Source organism: Cyprinus carpio, chromosome A6 (genome assembly GCF_018340385.1).
Source record: "Cyprinus carpio isolate SPL01 chromosome A6, ASM1834038v1, whole genome shotgun sequence".
Classification (NCBI taxonomy): domain Eukaryota; kingdom Metazoa; phylum Chordata; class Actinopteri; order Cypriniformes; family Cyprinidae; genus Cyprinus; species Cyprinus carpio.
In genome coordinates this window covers 33080846-33097078 of record NC_056577.1, presented here as the reverse complement: position 1 = coordinate 33097078, position 16233 = coordinate 33080846, and the positions used below count along the sequence as shown (strand labels likewise).

The 16233-nt window shown below is 39.5% G+C and overlaps 1 protein-coding gene and 1 long non-coding RNA gene across 3 annotated transcripts; both read left to right on the top strand.

Moving 5' to 3' along the window:
* LOC122145385 lies at window positions 1-2168 on the top strand. The gene is made up of 2 exons (XR_006160315.1): window positions 1-425; window positions 1129-2168. It is a non-coding gene; the product is annotated as an uncharacterized LOC122145385 (long non-coding RNA).
* Window positions 2169-14102: 11934 nt separating this feature from the next.
* On the top strand, window positions 14103-15886 carry nat8l2 (N-acetyltransferase 8-like 2). 2 transcript variants are annotated; one of them, XM_042759092.1, is made up of 3 exons: window positions 14103-14121; window positions 14213-14274; window positions 15037-15886. In XM_042759092.1, coding segments are annotated over exons 2-3 (687 nt in total). In that variant the 5' UTR covers window positions 14103-14121; window positions 14213-14273; the 3' UTR covers window positions 15723-15886. The 2 variants fall into 2 exon arrangements, with proteins under 2 accessions (XP_042615026.1, XP_018930447.1); XM_019074902.2 differs by lacking the exon at window positions 14103-14121 and having other exon boundaries at window positions 14130-14274.
* The last annotated feature ends 347 nt before the right edge of the window (window positions 15887-16233 follow it).

The following is a 16233-nucleotide window of genomic DNA, read 5'->3' as shown; positions in this document are numbered from 1 at the left end:
TATATTAAAGTTTAATACATTTAAATTGATAATTAGATTAAAATATTTCCTTTTCAATAATAAATATTTAACACATAGATTTAAATGTAATGAAATAGAGTGTATTTAAACGTGCGCTCGCCACTAGGGGCGTTAACGTGATGTTACGTGAGTGACGTAAACGTGAGGGCAAAAAAAAAAAACGTAAACGTGATGGCGCAAACAATCACGAAGACGGAAGAATAATTCTGTTTATTACAAAAGACTGAAGATATAACTACAGCTATCCTTTAATTTATTTATTTCTACGTTGAGGACGCTTTATAAACCTACAGAGATACCTGACCAACGAACGACCTTCACAACGGGACGGAGCTAACATAATGTTAACGGTTACTTGGAAATTCAAACAGTAACGGTCATCTGACAACTGTGCTGAGCCAAAGGTAAGAATAAATGTGCTTTTATTCATCGTTTTATCAAGCTAATGTTACATTTCACTTCAGTTTAATATTTCAAATTATTTATTTGGATTAGAAAGATTATATATTTTCAAATTCCTCTTTTTGTAATTGTACATATCCCTGTTGGTTTAAGATGGTGGTTCAAGTTACAGTCTGAGGTAAAATTATGATGATCCTTTTAAATTTATTTATTAAAATTGTTCACTAAAACAGGTAACCGTAATTTTTCTTGATCAAATAAAGAAACGGTTTTGTAACTTATATATTTTTTTAGGACGGGAACAGCAACAAGAGTTTAACTTCTGATTCATAATCCACACACTCCACTGGTGACTGTAACACTACTGACACCTAGTGGTTAGTTCTAGTAACGTTACTGGCAAATACAAATACATTCTGTCACTACATTAACAATAATGTAAGATTTTCAAAACTTTTTCTTGTGTAAAGTGTTCATTCTTGTATTTAAACAGCCTTTGTCATGTATCCTGGATGCTCACGCGAGTCTGTGAAATTAGGCACTTTAAACGTAAAAATAATTTTTAAAATCACGCTTTGAAATGATTCAGAAAGACAAAAAATCAGTCTGGCATATTTTCTGATGATATGTTCACCACAGAGGTCAAAATGAGCATTGTGAAGCTATATTTATAATCATTTATATTTAATTTGTGTTTCATGGCAGTTGGTGAAGATGGAGATGTTGTGACGACCAGGACAGTTCCTCCTAGCACACCAGACTCTGCTGTATGTGGACGCCTGTCCACTAGCACTGGACATTTACAACATTTGGTGCCAGGGACCTCTTGCAGAGAAGATTTTTCAAGGACACCCTCAGAATTACAACAGATTTTAAGGCTTGAAATTATTGTGGGTGGGAGTATAATGAACATAATATGATTGTTTTATTTATTTATTCATTTATTTTTTTAAATGGTACCCATTTTTTAATAATACATTTGTTTAATGCACAATATAGGGCTAAGTTGCACCAGGTCAGGAAAAAACACATAAGTTGCATCTGTGTATAAGACACATTTTACCATTAATTTCAGAAATAAATTAAATACTGATAAATAAAACAAACGTTAAGAAACTTAAAAACTATAAACACTGTAAAGATTTTATTTTCGCTCACTTCAAATCATTTAAATTTAATGCTATTCAAAACAGAACAAAAATAAAAAATATTTAGGCCTATGTATAAAATAAACAAATTCTAGAGCCATTATTTACAAGCAGTATTTCTTTTGTTAAATAAAGAAAACAAACAAAATGCACTTGCTATCTCAGTTTCTGTGAACCTCATGCTGAAAATTTAGAAAACACAGTGGTACAGACAATACCACTGTGTACAGACAGACTTGTCACACAGACATGAGAACTATAGAAACCTGTAAGTGCCTGCTTTTAAGTGTTTACGGTTTGCTTAGGCTTTTTGACATTACAACCATTATATAAAAGTTACTTTGGAATAATTCAGCACATCTCAGAAGATTAAAAAATATGACTTGTAGTCTGGAAAATATGGTATAAATTATTTTGTGGACCCCTTTGCTTTGGTCCTGAACCCCAGATTGAAAACCCTTGCATTGTAGCATATTGTATGTTTTTTTTTTATTATTATTATTGTGCATGGAGATAATATTCGGGCACATGAACACTTGACTATTGCATGAATAAAGAATACCATCTTTAAGAATTTTATGCTAATTGCAGTTGAAATAAAAATGAAAAAGCTTTAAAAGTTCAGCTCCAGCAGGTAAACATAATGTGTGGACCCAACTAAACTAAATTGTTTGTTGTTAATTGTTATTAACTGTATAATGACTGAAAACTATTTTATTTTCATGTTTTTGTGTGAACACACTGTTTCTTTAAGTTTATTTACAAGTACAAAAAGAAATTGCATTGAAATAAACATGAGATTTAATTGAATGCAGCCTGTTAGGGAGGGCACTCGCGATCGGAGGCATAATAAGACCACGGCGACAGGAAACTCCAGTGGAGGTGAATTTATTGTGCGGTTAGTGTAAATCCCACAGCAAAACAAAACAAAACAAAACATATATAAAAGAGTACACTATCTGAAAGTCTCTTTGTTGGATCAACAACAGTAAGGTACTTTTACACAAACGTCTATTGCTTGTTCCCTCAAAACCAAACAACCTGAACCTAATCCATGGCAACTGATGAGCCACATGAACATCTCTGGCAGCCATTTTATAGTCTAGACCACACCCCAGGATGTACCAATCTACAGGTAAGTATACTTTCTTTACATATGCACTTCTGAAACACATTATGCATATAAAACAGCATCTATTCAAATATAAATTCCACAAATCACAATATAGAAATACAACATATGAATGAACAAATATAACCCTTGTTTTACAGGTGCATTAAACCGCACCCCCCCCCCCCAAAACAAAAAAAATTATGTCATACCAACATGGTTTCTCCCAATCAGACGGTGTGTCCACCATGCTTAAATACTTCAGGTTTAAAACAATTCAGGTTTGACCACTAGTAATATATTACAAGGAGTTAAGTTATATTTATTATACTGTGCGACCTAATCTTAAATAAAGACTTTAACACAGACATATGTGTATTGTGGTTATTTATAATGAAAATGAATGAAAAATGTCACGGCTAATGTTACCCAACACTTTGTGCACATCAACTATACGTAATGAACAAAATACACATCGTATCCTGACTTATCTTAAACACATAATACACAATACATTCGAATACCCACAGGCATTATACAGGTCCGTGTACAGGTCCTTCTCAAAAAATTAGCATATTGTGATAAAAGTTCATTATTTTCCATAATGTAATGATAAAATTAAACTTTCATATATTTTAGATTCATTGCACACCAACTGAAATATTTCAGGTCTTTTATTGTTTTAATACTGATGATTTTGGCATACAGCTCATGAAAACCCAAAATTCCTATCTCAAAAAACTAGCATATCATGAAAAGGTTCTCTAAACGAGCTATTAACCTAATCATCTGAATCAACTAATTAACTCTAAACACCTGCAAAAGATTCCTGAGGCTTTTAAAAACTCCCAGCCTGGTTCATTACTCAAAACCGCAATCATGGGTAAGACTGCCGACCTGACTGCTGTCCAGAAGGCCATCATTGACACCCTCAAGCGAGAGGGTAAGACACAGAAAGAAATTTCTGAACGAATAGGCTGTTCCCAGAGTGCTGTATCAAGGCACCTCAGTGGGAAGTCTGTGGGAAGGAAAAAGTGTGGCAAAAAACGCTGCACAACGAGAAGAGGTGACCGGACCCTGAGGAAGATTGTGGAGAAGGACCATTTCCAGACCTTGGGGGACCTGCGGAAGCAGTGGACTGAGTCTGGAGTAGAAACATCCAGAGCCACCGTGCACAGGCGTGTACTTTTGAACCAGAAACAGCGGCAGAAGCGCCTGACCTGGGCTACAGAGAAGCAGCACTGGACTGTTGCTCAGTGGTCCAAAGTACTTCTTTTTTCGGATGAAAGCAAATTTTGCATGTCATTCGGAAATCAAGGTACCAGAGTCTGGAGGAAGACTGGGGAGAAGGAAATGCCAAAATGCCTGAAGTCCAGTGTCAAGTACCCACAGTCAGTGATGGTCTGGGGTGCCATGTCAGCTGCTGGTGTTGGTCCACTGTGTTTTATCAAGGGCAGGGTCAATGCAGCTAGATATCAGGAGATTTTGGAGCACTTCATGCTTCCAACTGCTGAAAAGCTTTATGGAGATGAAGATTTCGTTTTTCAGCACGACCTGGCACCTGCTCACAGTGCCAAAACCACTGGTAAAATGGTTTACTGACCATTGTATTACTGTGCTCAATTGGCCTGCCAACTCTTCTGACCTGAACCCCATAGAGAATCTGTGGGATATTGTGAAGAGAAAGTTAAGAGACGCAAGACCCAACACTCTGGATGAGCTTAAGGCCGCTATCGAAGCATCCTGGGCCTCCATAACACCTCAGCAGTGCCCACAGGCTGATTGCCTCCAAGCCACGCCGCATTGAAGCAGTCATTTCTGCAAAAGGATTCCCGACCAAGTATTGAGTGCATAAAACTGAACATAATTATTTGAAGGCTGACTTTTTTGTATTAAAAACACTTTTCTTTTATTGGTCGGATGAAATATGCTAATTTTTTGAGATAGGAATTTTGGGTTTTTCATGAGCTGTATGACAAAATCATCAGTATTAAAACAATAAAAGACCTGAAATATTTCAGTTGGTGTGGCAATGAATCTAAAATATATGAAAGTTAAATTTTATCATTACATTATGGAAAATAATGAACTTTTATCACAATATGCTAATTTTTTGAGAAGGACCTGTATACATGATGTCAGTGCCGGCAAACAGACCATGTTAATGATGCATGCAGTGTATGTGTGTGTGCTAGAGATGGTGTACGTGCATACAGTCCATTTATGATCACGGGGTTGCTCCGTGACACAGCCTAAGAGTGTTTATTTTGTTCAGAAACAGTATAAATGACGTCTAAATGAGAACTTATAAGACGTTGAAAATACGTCCAGAAATGACCACATCTAAACTCAATTTTAACCTTCTAGAGACGTCCTGTAGCCGTCGATATTCGACGTCCAAAAGACGTCGAAAAAAGAGTCATAAAAACTTTCATTCTGGCGCTTCAGGGGACGTCATTTCAACGTCCGACACAGACGTTAAAAAGACGTCGTCTGGACGTAGCCTACTTTTGCTCAGTGGGTAATATCTAACGTTACCTGTATGACCGTTTTCTCCTTCATTATCCATCGTAGGTATGCGTTTATTTCTCCTTATATCCATCTGAGTTGATCCTGGGATTAAAAAACGCCCGGCCAGAAACGCCCATTTTACGTTGTGGTAATGAAACTCCTGGAATTTAGTGAATGTCGTCAACCCGGCTGCAGCCTGCAGATACCTACTCTGATTGGTTCGATCGTCTTTCATAGACATACATGATAAGAAATGTGTGTGTAGTTGGTGTAGGACAGAGTAGTGATTAAAAAGAAAAAGCGAAAAATGCTGTGAGTTGTAAAAGCTTTCATTTAAAGCACAGAAAAAAAAAAAAAAAAATAAGGGGTGGGAATGTGAGGGACGGTGTTCACACATGAGTGTTATACAAACCAAATTGTAGAACATTTCAAACTGACTAATGACAGTTACAGCTTTCACCCACTGTGCACAAGGTTGAAAATCAGAAGACCATCGTTGTGTACACATGTTGACACAGGACTGATCACTGTCAGCACATGTGCTTCAGGAATGGCACTTGGAGAAGAGAAAGGGGGGGACAAAGCAAAACAAACCATCTTGGTCCATTTTCAATATCTTTGGTATTTTCCGCAAACCTTACTTTAATTATATATTTTTTGTACCTTTAATTCATTGTTGAAATAACATATTTAAACAGTGGAATATACAAAATGTTTTATTTGACACCTTTTTTTTCTTTTATTCTGTTTCAGTTAAATATGTTTCAGATCTTACTGGTTGGCGGACGTTATTGCGTGCGTCTTGCGCGGTTCGCGCTGGCTGGCGCCGCACGGACTGCACCTGGCTCTTTAAAGAGGTTGATTGCCAACTATCATGTCCCAAGAACCTTAATTGGAGAGGAGCAATGGAAAGACTTCAGTGTGGCCACTCTTCAACTCAGAGAGGTTGTGATTGGTAAGAAAACAGTATCCCCCGATTTCACATACAAAGGCTTAGGCCTAGTCCCGGGCACTAAAAATGTAATTCTGAGCTATTTCAACTGAAAGAAACTTGCACTGACTGATATTTAAGATATCAGTGCCTTTGTTTTGTCTCAAGATGCACACCAATTATGTTTTTACTAAGTCACATTTATAAAAAATTACTTAGATGTCCTTATTGAACTATTGACTAATCCTGGCTGTAGTGGATTCTGGTAGTTGGGTACGAGTAAATACAGTTCTTTACAATCTGTAATACACATTATCATTATTTAGGTCACTTCAATCAAATCATGTTACACAGTATGCACAACAACAGCAAGGCTAAACTGAGGATCATTTTTCATTACTTTGAGACAATATGCTTTTTATTTTTTACTTTAATTTATATGAATTATTTCCTCTCTCAGACGCAAAAACCATCAAACCTAAATTACAGTTTACTTGCTAACACATTTGGCAGTTGTTATTATATATTTTTGTCTATAATTATTTTTTATTTAATCAATCTGAATATTATAACCATAATTTGCATAATTTAAAATAATATATTATTAATTAGCAGTAAACTTAATTACTGTCATAAATATTAGTTTTGTATTTTTACTGTAATAAAAATAATAATAATTATATTTCATATTAATAGATTATTTAATCACTCTGAATGTTATAAATAATAATGTAAAATAATGTATAAAATAAATTGAAGTAATATAATTATTAATTCATTCTAAAAGTAAACAAATAATAAAGAATTGTCATTACTACCATAAATTCCTACCATAGTTTTTGTCATTTTAACTGTATTATTATTTTCTTATTATTATTATCATCATCATCGTCATTGTACTGATTAAACTATTAAAATGATTTTTAATATTATTAGTAGCTTATTTAATAATCTTAATATTATATTAATTATGAATTATATGTAAAATAATATAAGTATTTATAAAATTAAACAAATAAGTAAAGAATTTGCATTACTGCCATAAATATTAGCTTTGTAGTTTTACTGTTGTAATAACAACAACAATAATAATAATAATAATAATACAAATATTAAAATTATATTTAATATCAATAGTAGATGATTTACATCAATCTGAATATTATAGTAATTATTAATAATGTAAAATAATATATCAAATAAATTCAAGTAATATAAATATTAATTAATTTTAAAATAATAATTGCCCATTACTACCATAAATATTAGTTTTGTCATTTTACTGTATTATTATTATATTATTATTATTATTAATTATTATTATTATTATTATACTGATCAAAATATCTAAATTATGCTTAATATTAATAGGAAATTATTTTATCAATCTTAATATTATATTAATAATGTAAAATATATAATATAAATTATAAAATTAAACAAATGTAAAGAATTGTCATTACTGCCATGCATATTAGCTTATTTTGCTGTTGTAATTATACTGATCAAAATATAAAAGCTGCAGTCCATAACTTTTTTTTTTTGTGTTCAAAATTTACAAAATTTATATAATAACCATGTGCAACACCATGAATCCATTTTCCAAACCGTGTTTTTGGCTTGTCCTGAATCACTAGGGCAGTGCTTCCCAAACCTGTCCTGGAAGCCCCCCTGCCCTGGACCTTTTGTATGTCTCCCTTATCTAACACACCTGATTTCACTCATCAGCTCGTTAGAAGAGACTGCAAGAACTAAATTGGGTGACATGATTAGGGAGACATACAAAATGTGCAGGGCAGGGGGTCCTCCAGGACAGGTTTGGGAACCACTGCACTAGGGTACACCTATAATATTTGTTTATATTCAGACTATTTATACTGGAGCGGGTAGGTCCCTATGCAGAGGAGCCCGGTACCTGCGTAATTCATCATAGACATCAACAGAGAGAAGTAGCTAAAACAAAAACATGCTAATAAAAATATAAATATATGCAATCTACTCCACTTTATTGCAGTGCTGCAGATTTAAAGTTTCTGTTCTTTAATTCAGCTTAGAGGTCCAAGTTTGGCATGCTGATTTTGGTCACACGTTAATCACATAGAGGTCATCAAACTGTAAATTTAGAATGCAACAAAATTTGTTGAGCTTGCGTTTACCGTTTCCCACATTTGTATGCATGTTAATAGAAGTCAATAGAATGAAAAGTGCATTACTCATAGAGCAATGAGAAGCATAACACAATTTTTTAATTTTGTAAAATTTATTTATAAAACAAGAATGAAACTCCCTACTGATTAGAATTTACTGCAGTAGATGTATGTTACATGGTCCATGATTACATACATTACAATATTATTACTAAGCTTGTATAATTGTTAATGAAATTGAAAGGCTTTAATTATTTTGTCATTTTAGATTTGGAATATATTTCTGAATGGTATACTTGTAGAAATAGCAAATTAATGTTTTATTCAGTTTTATATTATGGTCTTTGAATTTTTTTTTTTTTTTTTTTAATTCAAGTATGTAAATATCCAAACTGGTCTGTATTTACATAGATGTTTGGAGGTGATTACATCTGAGTGAAAGAAAAAAAAAAAATCTGATCTAGTCATATAAAAGATCTATATATAAAAGAGCAATGATAACCAAAGTATTGAGAACAGTTCCTAGGGATTTTAAATTTCATAGAGACCTTACAACATGTATTTCTTTATTTCAAAAGCTGCAGTTCGGAGAAACCCCATCACTGCTAATGCCGCTGAAATGGAGGTTGAGGGGACCATAAGGAGGTGGCTCCAGCTGGCAGCTGATCGAGAGGGCGGGCGCAAGAGACGGCTTTTGGAGAAGGCAGCTGTCTAAAGTGCGCTTGTGTCTCTGTCTGTGTTGAGGGGTGTGTGGGCATGAAAGAGTTTCTGCATTTGTTTTTGCATTTGTTAATTAAAATGTTCTAAAATATGTTAATGTATTTGTTCGTTATTTTAATAAAATCCCTTAAAAAAGTAAATGGTTGTATTTGTGTTTTCCTGCTAAATTGAAGTATGTTTGGCAGTTTCTGGGCCACATCTGGCCCGGGGACCAAGCCGACTCTCAGCCAGAACTTTCTTAAAGTATTTGGGCCAGACCTGGGCCACATAAAAACACTTAGTCTTTTTACAGGGTGTGGGCCGCTTCTGGGCCAGAGGAAACTGTTTATGTATGCTTTCAGTGAATGGGCCAGTTTTGGGCCGGGGACCCAGCCAGAACTGGGCCAGAACCAGAGCAAGGATACGGCCCAGAGGTGGGCCAGACAAATTTTGCTATCTGGGCAGCGATGCCTCCGGTTGAGGAGACTCTCGCCGAACATCTGGCGCCTAATTCGGCCACGGCATGGAAGTCTCGCCCCCTCCTTCCTTCGAAGGCGTGTCGAGTCACGTCTAGCCTCGTCGGGAAATCTTACATGGCTGCTGGCCAGGCGGCGGCCGCATCGCTCCACTCTATGGCGGTCCTCCAGGGCCTACCAAGCGGAGCTTTTAAAGGATCTCGACGACGAGGGGGGGGGCATCACACCCGAGGCTGTGAAAGAGCTGCGTCGGGCAACGGATTTGGCGCTACGCGCTACCAAACATACTGCTCGGGCAGTGGGCCGTTCCATGGCTGGTTTGATTACGGTCGAGCGCCACCTTTGGCTGAATCTCACCGATATCAAAGAAAAGGATAAATCTTTTCTCATGGACGCGCCCATTTCTAAGGACGGTTTGTTTGGAGAGGCAGTTACGTCGGTGGTGGATAAATTTTAGGGCAGCGAAACAGCAATCAGCCGCTTTCCGCCAGCTGATTCCACGCAGACCCAGAGAGACTGAACGGCGGCAGGCGCCCGCGCGGTCTCGTTCAACCTCTTCAAACCGCCAACGGGCTGCCTCACGGGAAGAGCCTTCGCCTATGGCGCCCCCTCGTAAGGACTGGGGGTCCTAAGGCTTTTCCACCAGCTCGCCAGCGACAGCGGAAAAGATTAGACCTGAGTTCGACGGCTAATGCCTCTCGCTCTCGGGCTCCTAATAGCAGCTCCTGATATTCTCGCTGCTTGCCAGGGACTGTGCCCTCCGCTAGAGAGCGCTATTGGACCGTTTTCGCGCATCCAACCCTCTCACTGCAGTCCCCACGCTCTAACATTGACTGTCTCGCCGCAAAAGGCGCTTCGAGCAGCATTGGATCGAGTAAACCATGTCAGGCGTTTCCTCAGACACTCTGCGCGATTCAGCCTTCAGAATCCGAGGAACGCTACAAGGGTCTGGCAAAGACGGCCCGTTTATGACGGCTCATACAGCCGCCGCTTTTTCGCTAGCGGCAGAGCCCGATGTTCATCTTGTTGGATTAATTCCTGCCGTGGACACGCTTCAGGATTATACACAACGAGATGCAGCGGATTTGACGCACGCGCTTCCCCGGCTTACGGACGCCGCGAGCTTTCCGTATTCGGGCATGTTAACGCGTATGAAAACGCTGAAAAAGGCGGAAACCTTGAAACCACTGACGCTATTTCGGGCCGCGTGGGAACGCTTGCCCGGCATTTCGCAATGGGTGTTACGCACGATTCGTCTCGGATACACCATTCAGTTTCGAAAAGGACCGCCAACTCTACGACGAATAATTCCAACGGTTGTGAAACCAGAGGAAGTCGCGGTGCTGCGGCAAGAAATGACAGCTCTGCTGAAGAAAGGGGCTATAGAAGAAGTACACCCCTCTCAGATGGAGTCAGGTTTTTACAGCCGCTATTTTGTTGTACCAAAAAAAGGGGGCGGTTTGCGACCCCATATTGGATCTACGCCGTTTGAATCTTGCACTCAGGACGAGCAAATTCAGGATGTTAACGGTAAAGTCCATTTTGTCTCAGATTCAACCAAACACTTGGTTTGTCACGATCGATCTGAAGGATGCATATTTTCATATTCAGATCATCAAGAGACACAGGAAGTTCCTCAGATTCGCTTTAGAGGGCAAAGCGTATCAATACCGTGTTCTTCCGTTCGGCTTAGCCCTGGCTCCCCGAACTTTTTCAAAATGCATGGACGCAGCTCTGGCCCCGTTGCGGCTCCAGGGCGTTCGTGTGTTGAATTACTTGGACGATTGGCTGGTGCTAGCTCAATCACAGACTCAAGCACTCTCTCACCGAGATTTAGTGCTGAATCATTTAAGAAGCCTGGGCTTATGCACGAATTTCCAGAAGAGTGTTTTAATCCCCTCTCAACGGATAACCTTTCTGGGAATAGATTTGGACTCTCGCGCGATGACAGCCAGACTATCTCTCTCCCGCGCGTTCAGTCTCTCACGTCATGCGTGCGTCACTTCAAAGTAGGCCGCACAGTGACGGTGAGTTTGTGTCTCAGGCTGTTAGGTCTGATGGCAGCGGCATCCCCTGTAATTCGTCTGGGCTTACTTCACATGCGCCCTTTTCAGTGGTGGACGAAAAGTCAGAACATTTCACCCCGTTGTTTTCCGCATCGTACGATTTCGGTGACACGGAGGGGGTGTATGTCAATAAAACAGTGGATGTCAACGGAGTTCCTTCTAGCCGGAGTTCGGCTGGGGATTTGTGCTTCCCGAGAGACTGTCACGACGGACGCGTCTTTGACCGGTTGGGGAGCTGTTTGTCAAGGGCGCCCAGCTCATGGAGTGTGGACAGCGACACAACGCGGTTGGCACATAAACAGGTTGGAACTACTGGCAGTTTTTCTAGCTCTCCAGTATTTCTCAAATCTGCTGACCGGCCGTCATGTACTACTCAGGTCAGACAACATGGCGGTTGTGTCATACCTGAATCATCAAGGAGGGTTACGCTCTCGCCCCCTGTGCAGGCTGGCGAGGAGTATTCTTCTTTGGTCTCGGAACAGATTTCTATCGATCCGAGCAGTTCATGTCCCCGGACGTTTGAACGTCGGAGCGGATCTGCTATCCAGACAGACTCTGGAGCAGGGGGAATGGAGATTACACCCACAGACGGTGAGCCTTTTGATGGCAGATATTCGGAGAGGCGAGAGTGGACTTATTCGCGTCGAGCACGACTACGCATTGCCCGCTGTGGTTCTCCCTATGCCCTCCATCGCCCCTAGGCCTGGATGCGTTAGCTCACGATTGGCCCAGGACCAGCTTGTATGCTTTTCCTCCAATTCGTTTAATTCCAGCGGTGTTGTCCAGGATACGGCTGGACAGAGTGGAGCAGCTGCTGCTGGTGGCTCCGTGGTGGCCCACACAGCCGTGGTTTGCGGAACTGGTCAGTCTAATAGTGGGCTCTCCATGGGAGATTCCCCTCAGACAGGACTTACTATCGCAAGCACGAGGGATGATTTGGCACCCGAGGCCAGATCTGTGGAAACTGTGGGCGTGGCCTCTGAGCGGAGTGAGTTAATATGTCCCGGTCTTTCTACGGAAACCTCCGAGACTATTATGAATTCCAGAGCAGCATCTACGAGACGCTTATATGCTTTCAAAATGGAAGCTGTTTACGACCTGGTGTGGTTTTCGTAGTATAGACCCAGTTTACTGCCCAGTGGCTTCAGTACTGGAGTTTCCTTCAAGACCGTTTCTCTGATGGTGTAACGCCAGCAACTTTGAAAGTTTATGTGGCAGCCATTTCAGCTAACCACGTATATATGGATGGTGCTTCAGTGGGCCGTCATCCGCTGGTCTCTCGCTTTTTACAAGGTGCGCGACGGCTGAGGCCTTTCCGCCCTGTGCGAGTTCCCTCATGGGATTTATCTATTGTACTGCAAGGTCTATCAGGACATCCGTTTGAGCCCTTGGAAACCGTACCGGATAAAATCCTGACCTTGAAGACAGTTCTTCTTATGGCCTTATCCTCCCTCAAGAGAGTTGGGGATTTACAGGCTCTTTCTGTTTCGCCGTCGTGCATGGATTTTGCACCAGGCTTTGTGAAGGTATTGCTGCGACCGAGGCCTAATTATGTCCCTAAAGTCGCTTCGAACCCCTTTCATTTTCAGCAGACGGTCCTGGAGGCTTTACCCCCTGCTGGGATAGGATCAGAAGATCTAAGTCTTTGCCCTGTCAGAGCGCTTAAGACTTATGTCGATCGATCAGCCTCATGGCGTGAGTCCGACCAGCTGTTGTCTGTTTTGGACATAAGAATAGAGGCCATGCTGTCACAAAGCAACGCATGTCCCATTGGTTGGTGGAGGCAATATCTTTAGCCTATGAGGCGCGCGGTCTCGCCTCGCCTCTAGGAGTCAAAGCTCATTCCACTAGAGCAGTCGCTTCCTCTCAGGCGGCCCTCAGTGGATCTTCTATGGCTGATATCTGTGCTGCGGCAGGATGGTCCTCACCGAGCACTTTTTATAAAGTTTTACAGTCTGGATGTAAGGACGGCTCCTGGCTCCCGGGTTCTCTCCGCTTGAGCAGATGCTTCCTTGGATCCCAGCTATCAGGTACGTCAGGCGTTATGGTATAGGGTTCCCATACGGTGACGTCACCGCAGCATCGAAGTGACCTATGAAAGGGAACATCTCGGTTACGTATGTAACCACAGTTCCCTGAATAGGGAACGAGATGCTGCGGTCCCGGCCGTTCCATACCTGATAGCGTTCTTCTCTTCAGTTCATGAAATCTGAGTGAAATAGCGCGCGGCGCCCGGGTATACGATGCGTACGCATGCGTAGGGCGGTGCCAAGCGCTATTTGGCCAATAGGATTGGCGAGATGGTATAGGGCTTCAGACATTCGTCACACCGAAGGTGTTCCCATACGGTGACGTCACCGCAGCATCTCGTTCCCTATTCAGGGAACTGTGGTTACATACGTAACCGAGATGTTCCACACTGATGTTCAAAACTAGTGCTCTCAAACGATAAATCGCATCCAAAATAAATTTTTTTGTTTACATAATATATGTATGTGTGCTGTGTATATTTATTACGTATATATAAATGCCCACACATGCATGCATATATTTATTTAAAAATCAGGACATTTCTGTATATGTTTAGGAAACTGTGAACTCCAAATGAAGTGAGTAAAATGTCCTTTCTGATTGGAGAATGTCCTTGTGAACTTTGAACCGCTGATAACGTGATTCACCACAAACATCATGTGATCGCAGCGCAGTGCATACACGAGCAACCATTGTCTGGAAATAAAGGATACTAATTACCAAATCAAACAGTAAGTAGCAAACATTTCTATCTATCTATCTATCTATCTATCTATCTATCTATCTATCTATCTATCTATCTATCTATCTATCTATCTATCTATCTATCTAGACTTTCACTGACACCTGAAAACATTTTAATGTATGCATTGTAGTCTCACTAAAAAGTGAAAATTCTTTGATTATTTACTGTGTATATATGTATGTATATGTATATTTATGTGTGTGTATGTATGTATATGTATATATATATATATATATATGTTTGTATGTATGTATGTATATGTGTATATATATATATATATATATATGTGTGTGTGTCTGTGTGTGTGTATATATGTATATATATATATATATATATATATATATATATATATATATATATATATATATATATATATATATATATATATATATATATGTGTGTGTGTATGTATATATATATGTGTGTGTGTGTGTGTGTGTGTGTGTGTGTGTATGTATTGTATGTATATATATATATATAAAATATATATGTGTGTGTGTGTGTATATGTATGTATATATATATATATATATATATATATATACACGTATGTATATACGTATATATGTATGTATATACGTATATATGTATGTATATGTATGTATATATGTGTGTATATATTGTGACGCTATATACATAATATACATTATTTCATGTAGATTACAGTTTATTTTGTTTAAATAATTTTCCATGTTGTAATGATTTTACTCTATCCATTTCTGTTTTTATTCCTCTTTACAATCCACCAGTGCACGCTGTGATCCGGCGATATCAGCCCTCTGACCGGGAGGCTGTGGAAACCGTTTTCCGGGATGGAATAATGGAGCACATCAATCCTGCATTCATTTATGCCATGACCCGTCCGCTGCACATCACTGTAAGCCTGTTCTTTTACATGGGCGCGTATGTGATGGGTGGACAGTCCGTCGTTCTGGCCCTGGTGTCTGGAGGAGCCTGGATCGGCCTCGTGTACTTCTGCTGCTTTGAGTTTTACACCGGCTACGTCCGGGCGAGACTGAACACGGACATGCAGGACATCCCGGGTTACTACCTCAGTAATCCAGATAACTGCTTCTGGGTTGCTGAGGCTGAGATACATGGCCGGCCTCAGGTTTTGGGGATGGTGGCTGTGGAAGGTAAAACTGACCCGGGAAGTGAAGGAAAAAAGTATGGAGAGCTTTACCGGATGATTGTTTCATCCAGCTGTCGCCGTTCTGGTCTCGGTTTACAGTTGGCCAAAACAGCCGAAGACTTCTGTAGGGAACGCCGCTTCTCAAAGATCGAACTTTCCACCTCGTCTACACAGAAAGCAGCCGTAGCGCTGTACTTTAGGCTGGGTTTTAAACTCGTCCTGGTTCATACTCGATCTGAGTCTCCCAAGTGGGTGATCTGGATGACTAGAGCCACGATTCTGACCATGGAGAAGAACATCTGATCATTAGCTTCTCATCTGAGGCTTAAATGCTAGAACCTGAGTTTTATAGCTCTGACTGATGTACTGTTTTTCTTTCATAATCACACTGCATGGTAATGTTGCACTTTTTTTATAGACATTTTACAAATGTAATAAAAACTGAATAAAGATTTTTCACTTTTGAATTTGGTTCCTTTTTTATTGCATGCAATATGCATCTGTGCATTATTACTACATTTCATTATTTCTTTTATTTTTTTTTCTGTGCATTATTTTAATCAATTTCATTGCACAACCCAGATGAAGGTTTTTTTTTTTTTAAGATTTTTTAAATGTTTTTGAAAAAAGTTTCTTATGCTCACCAATGCTGCATTTATATGTCTTCAGTGTGACATGATTATTCAGAAATCTTTGTTGTTATTAGAATATATTTAAAAAAACGTTTCCAGAAACATTAAGTACCAAAAAAAAAAAAAAAACCTGTTTTCAACATTGATAATCAGAACCGTTAACAATAATAGAATGCCAATAA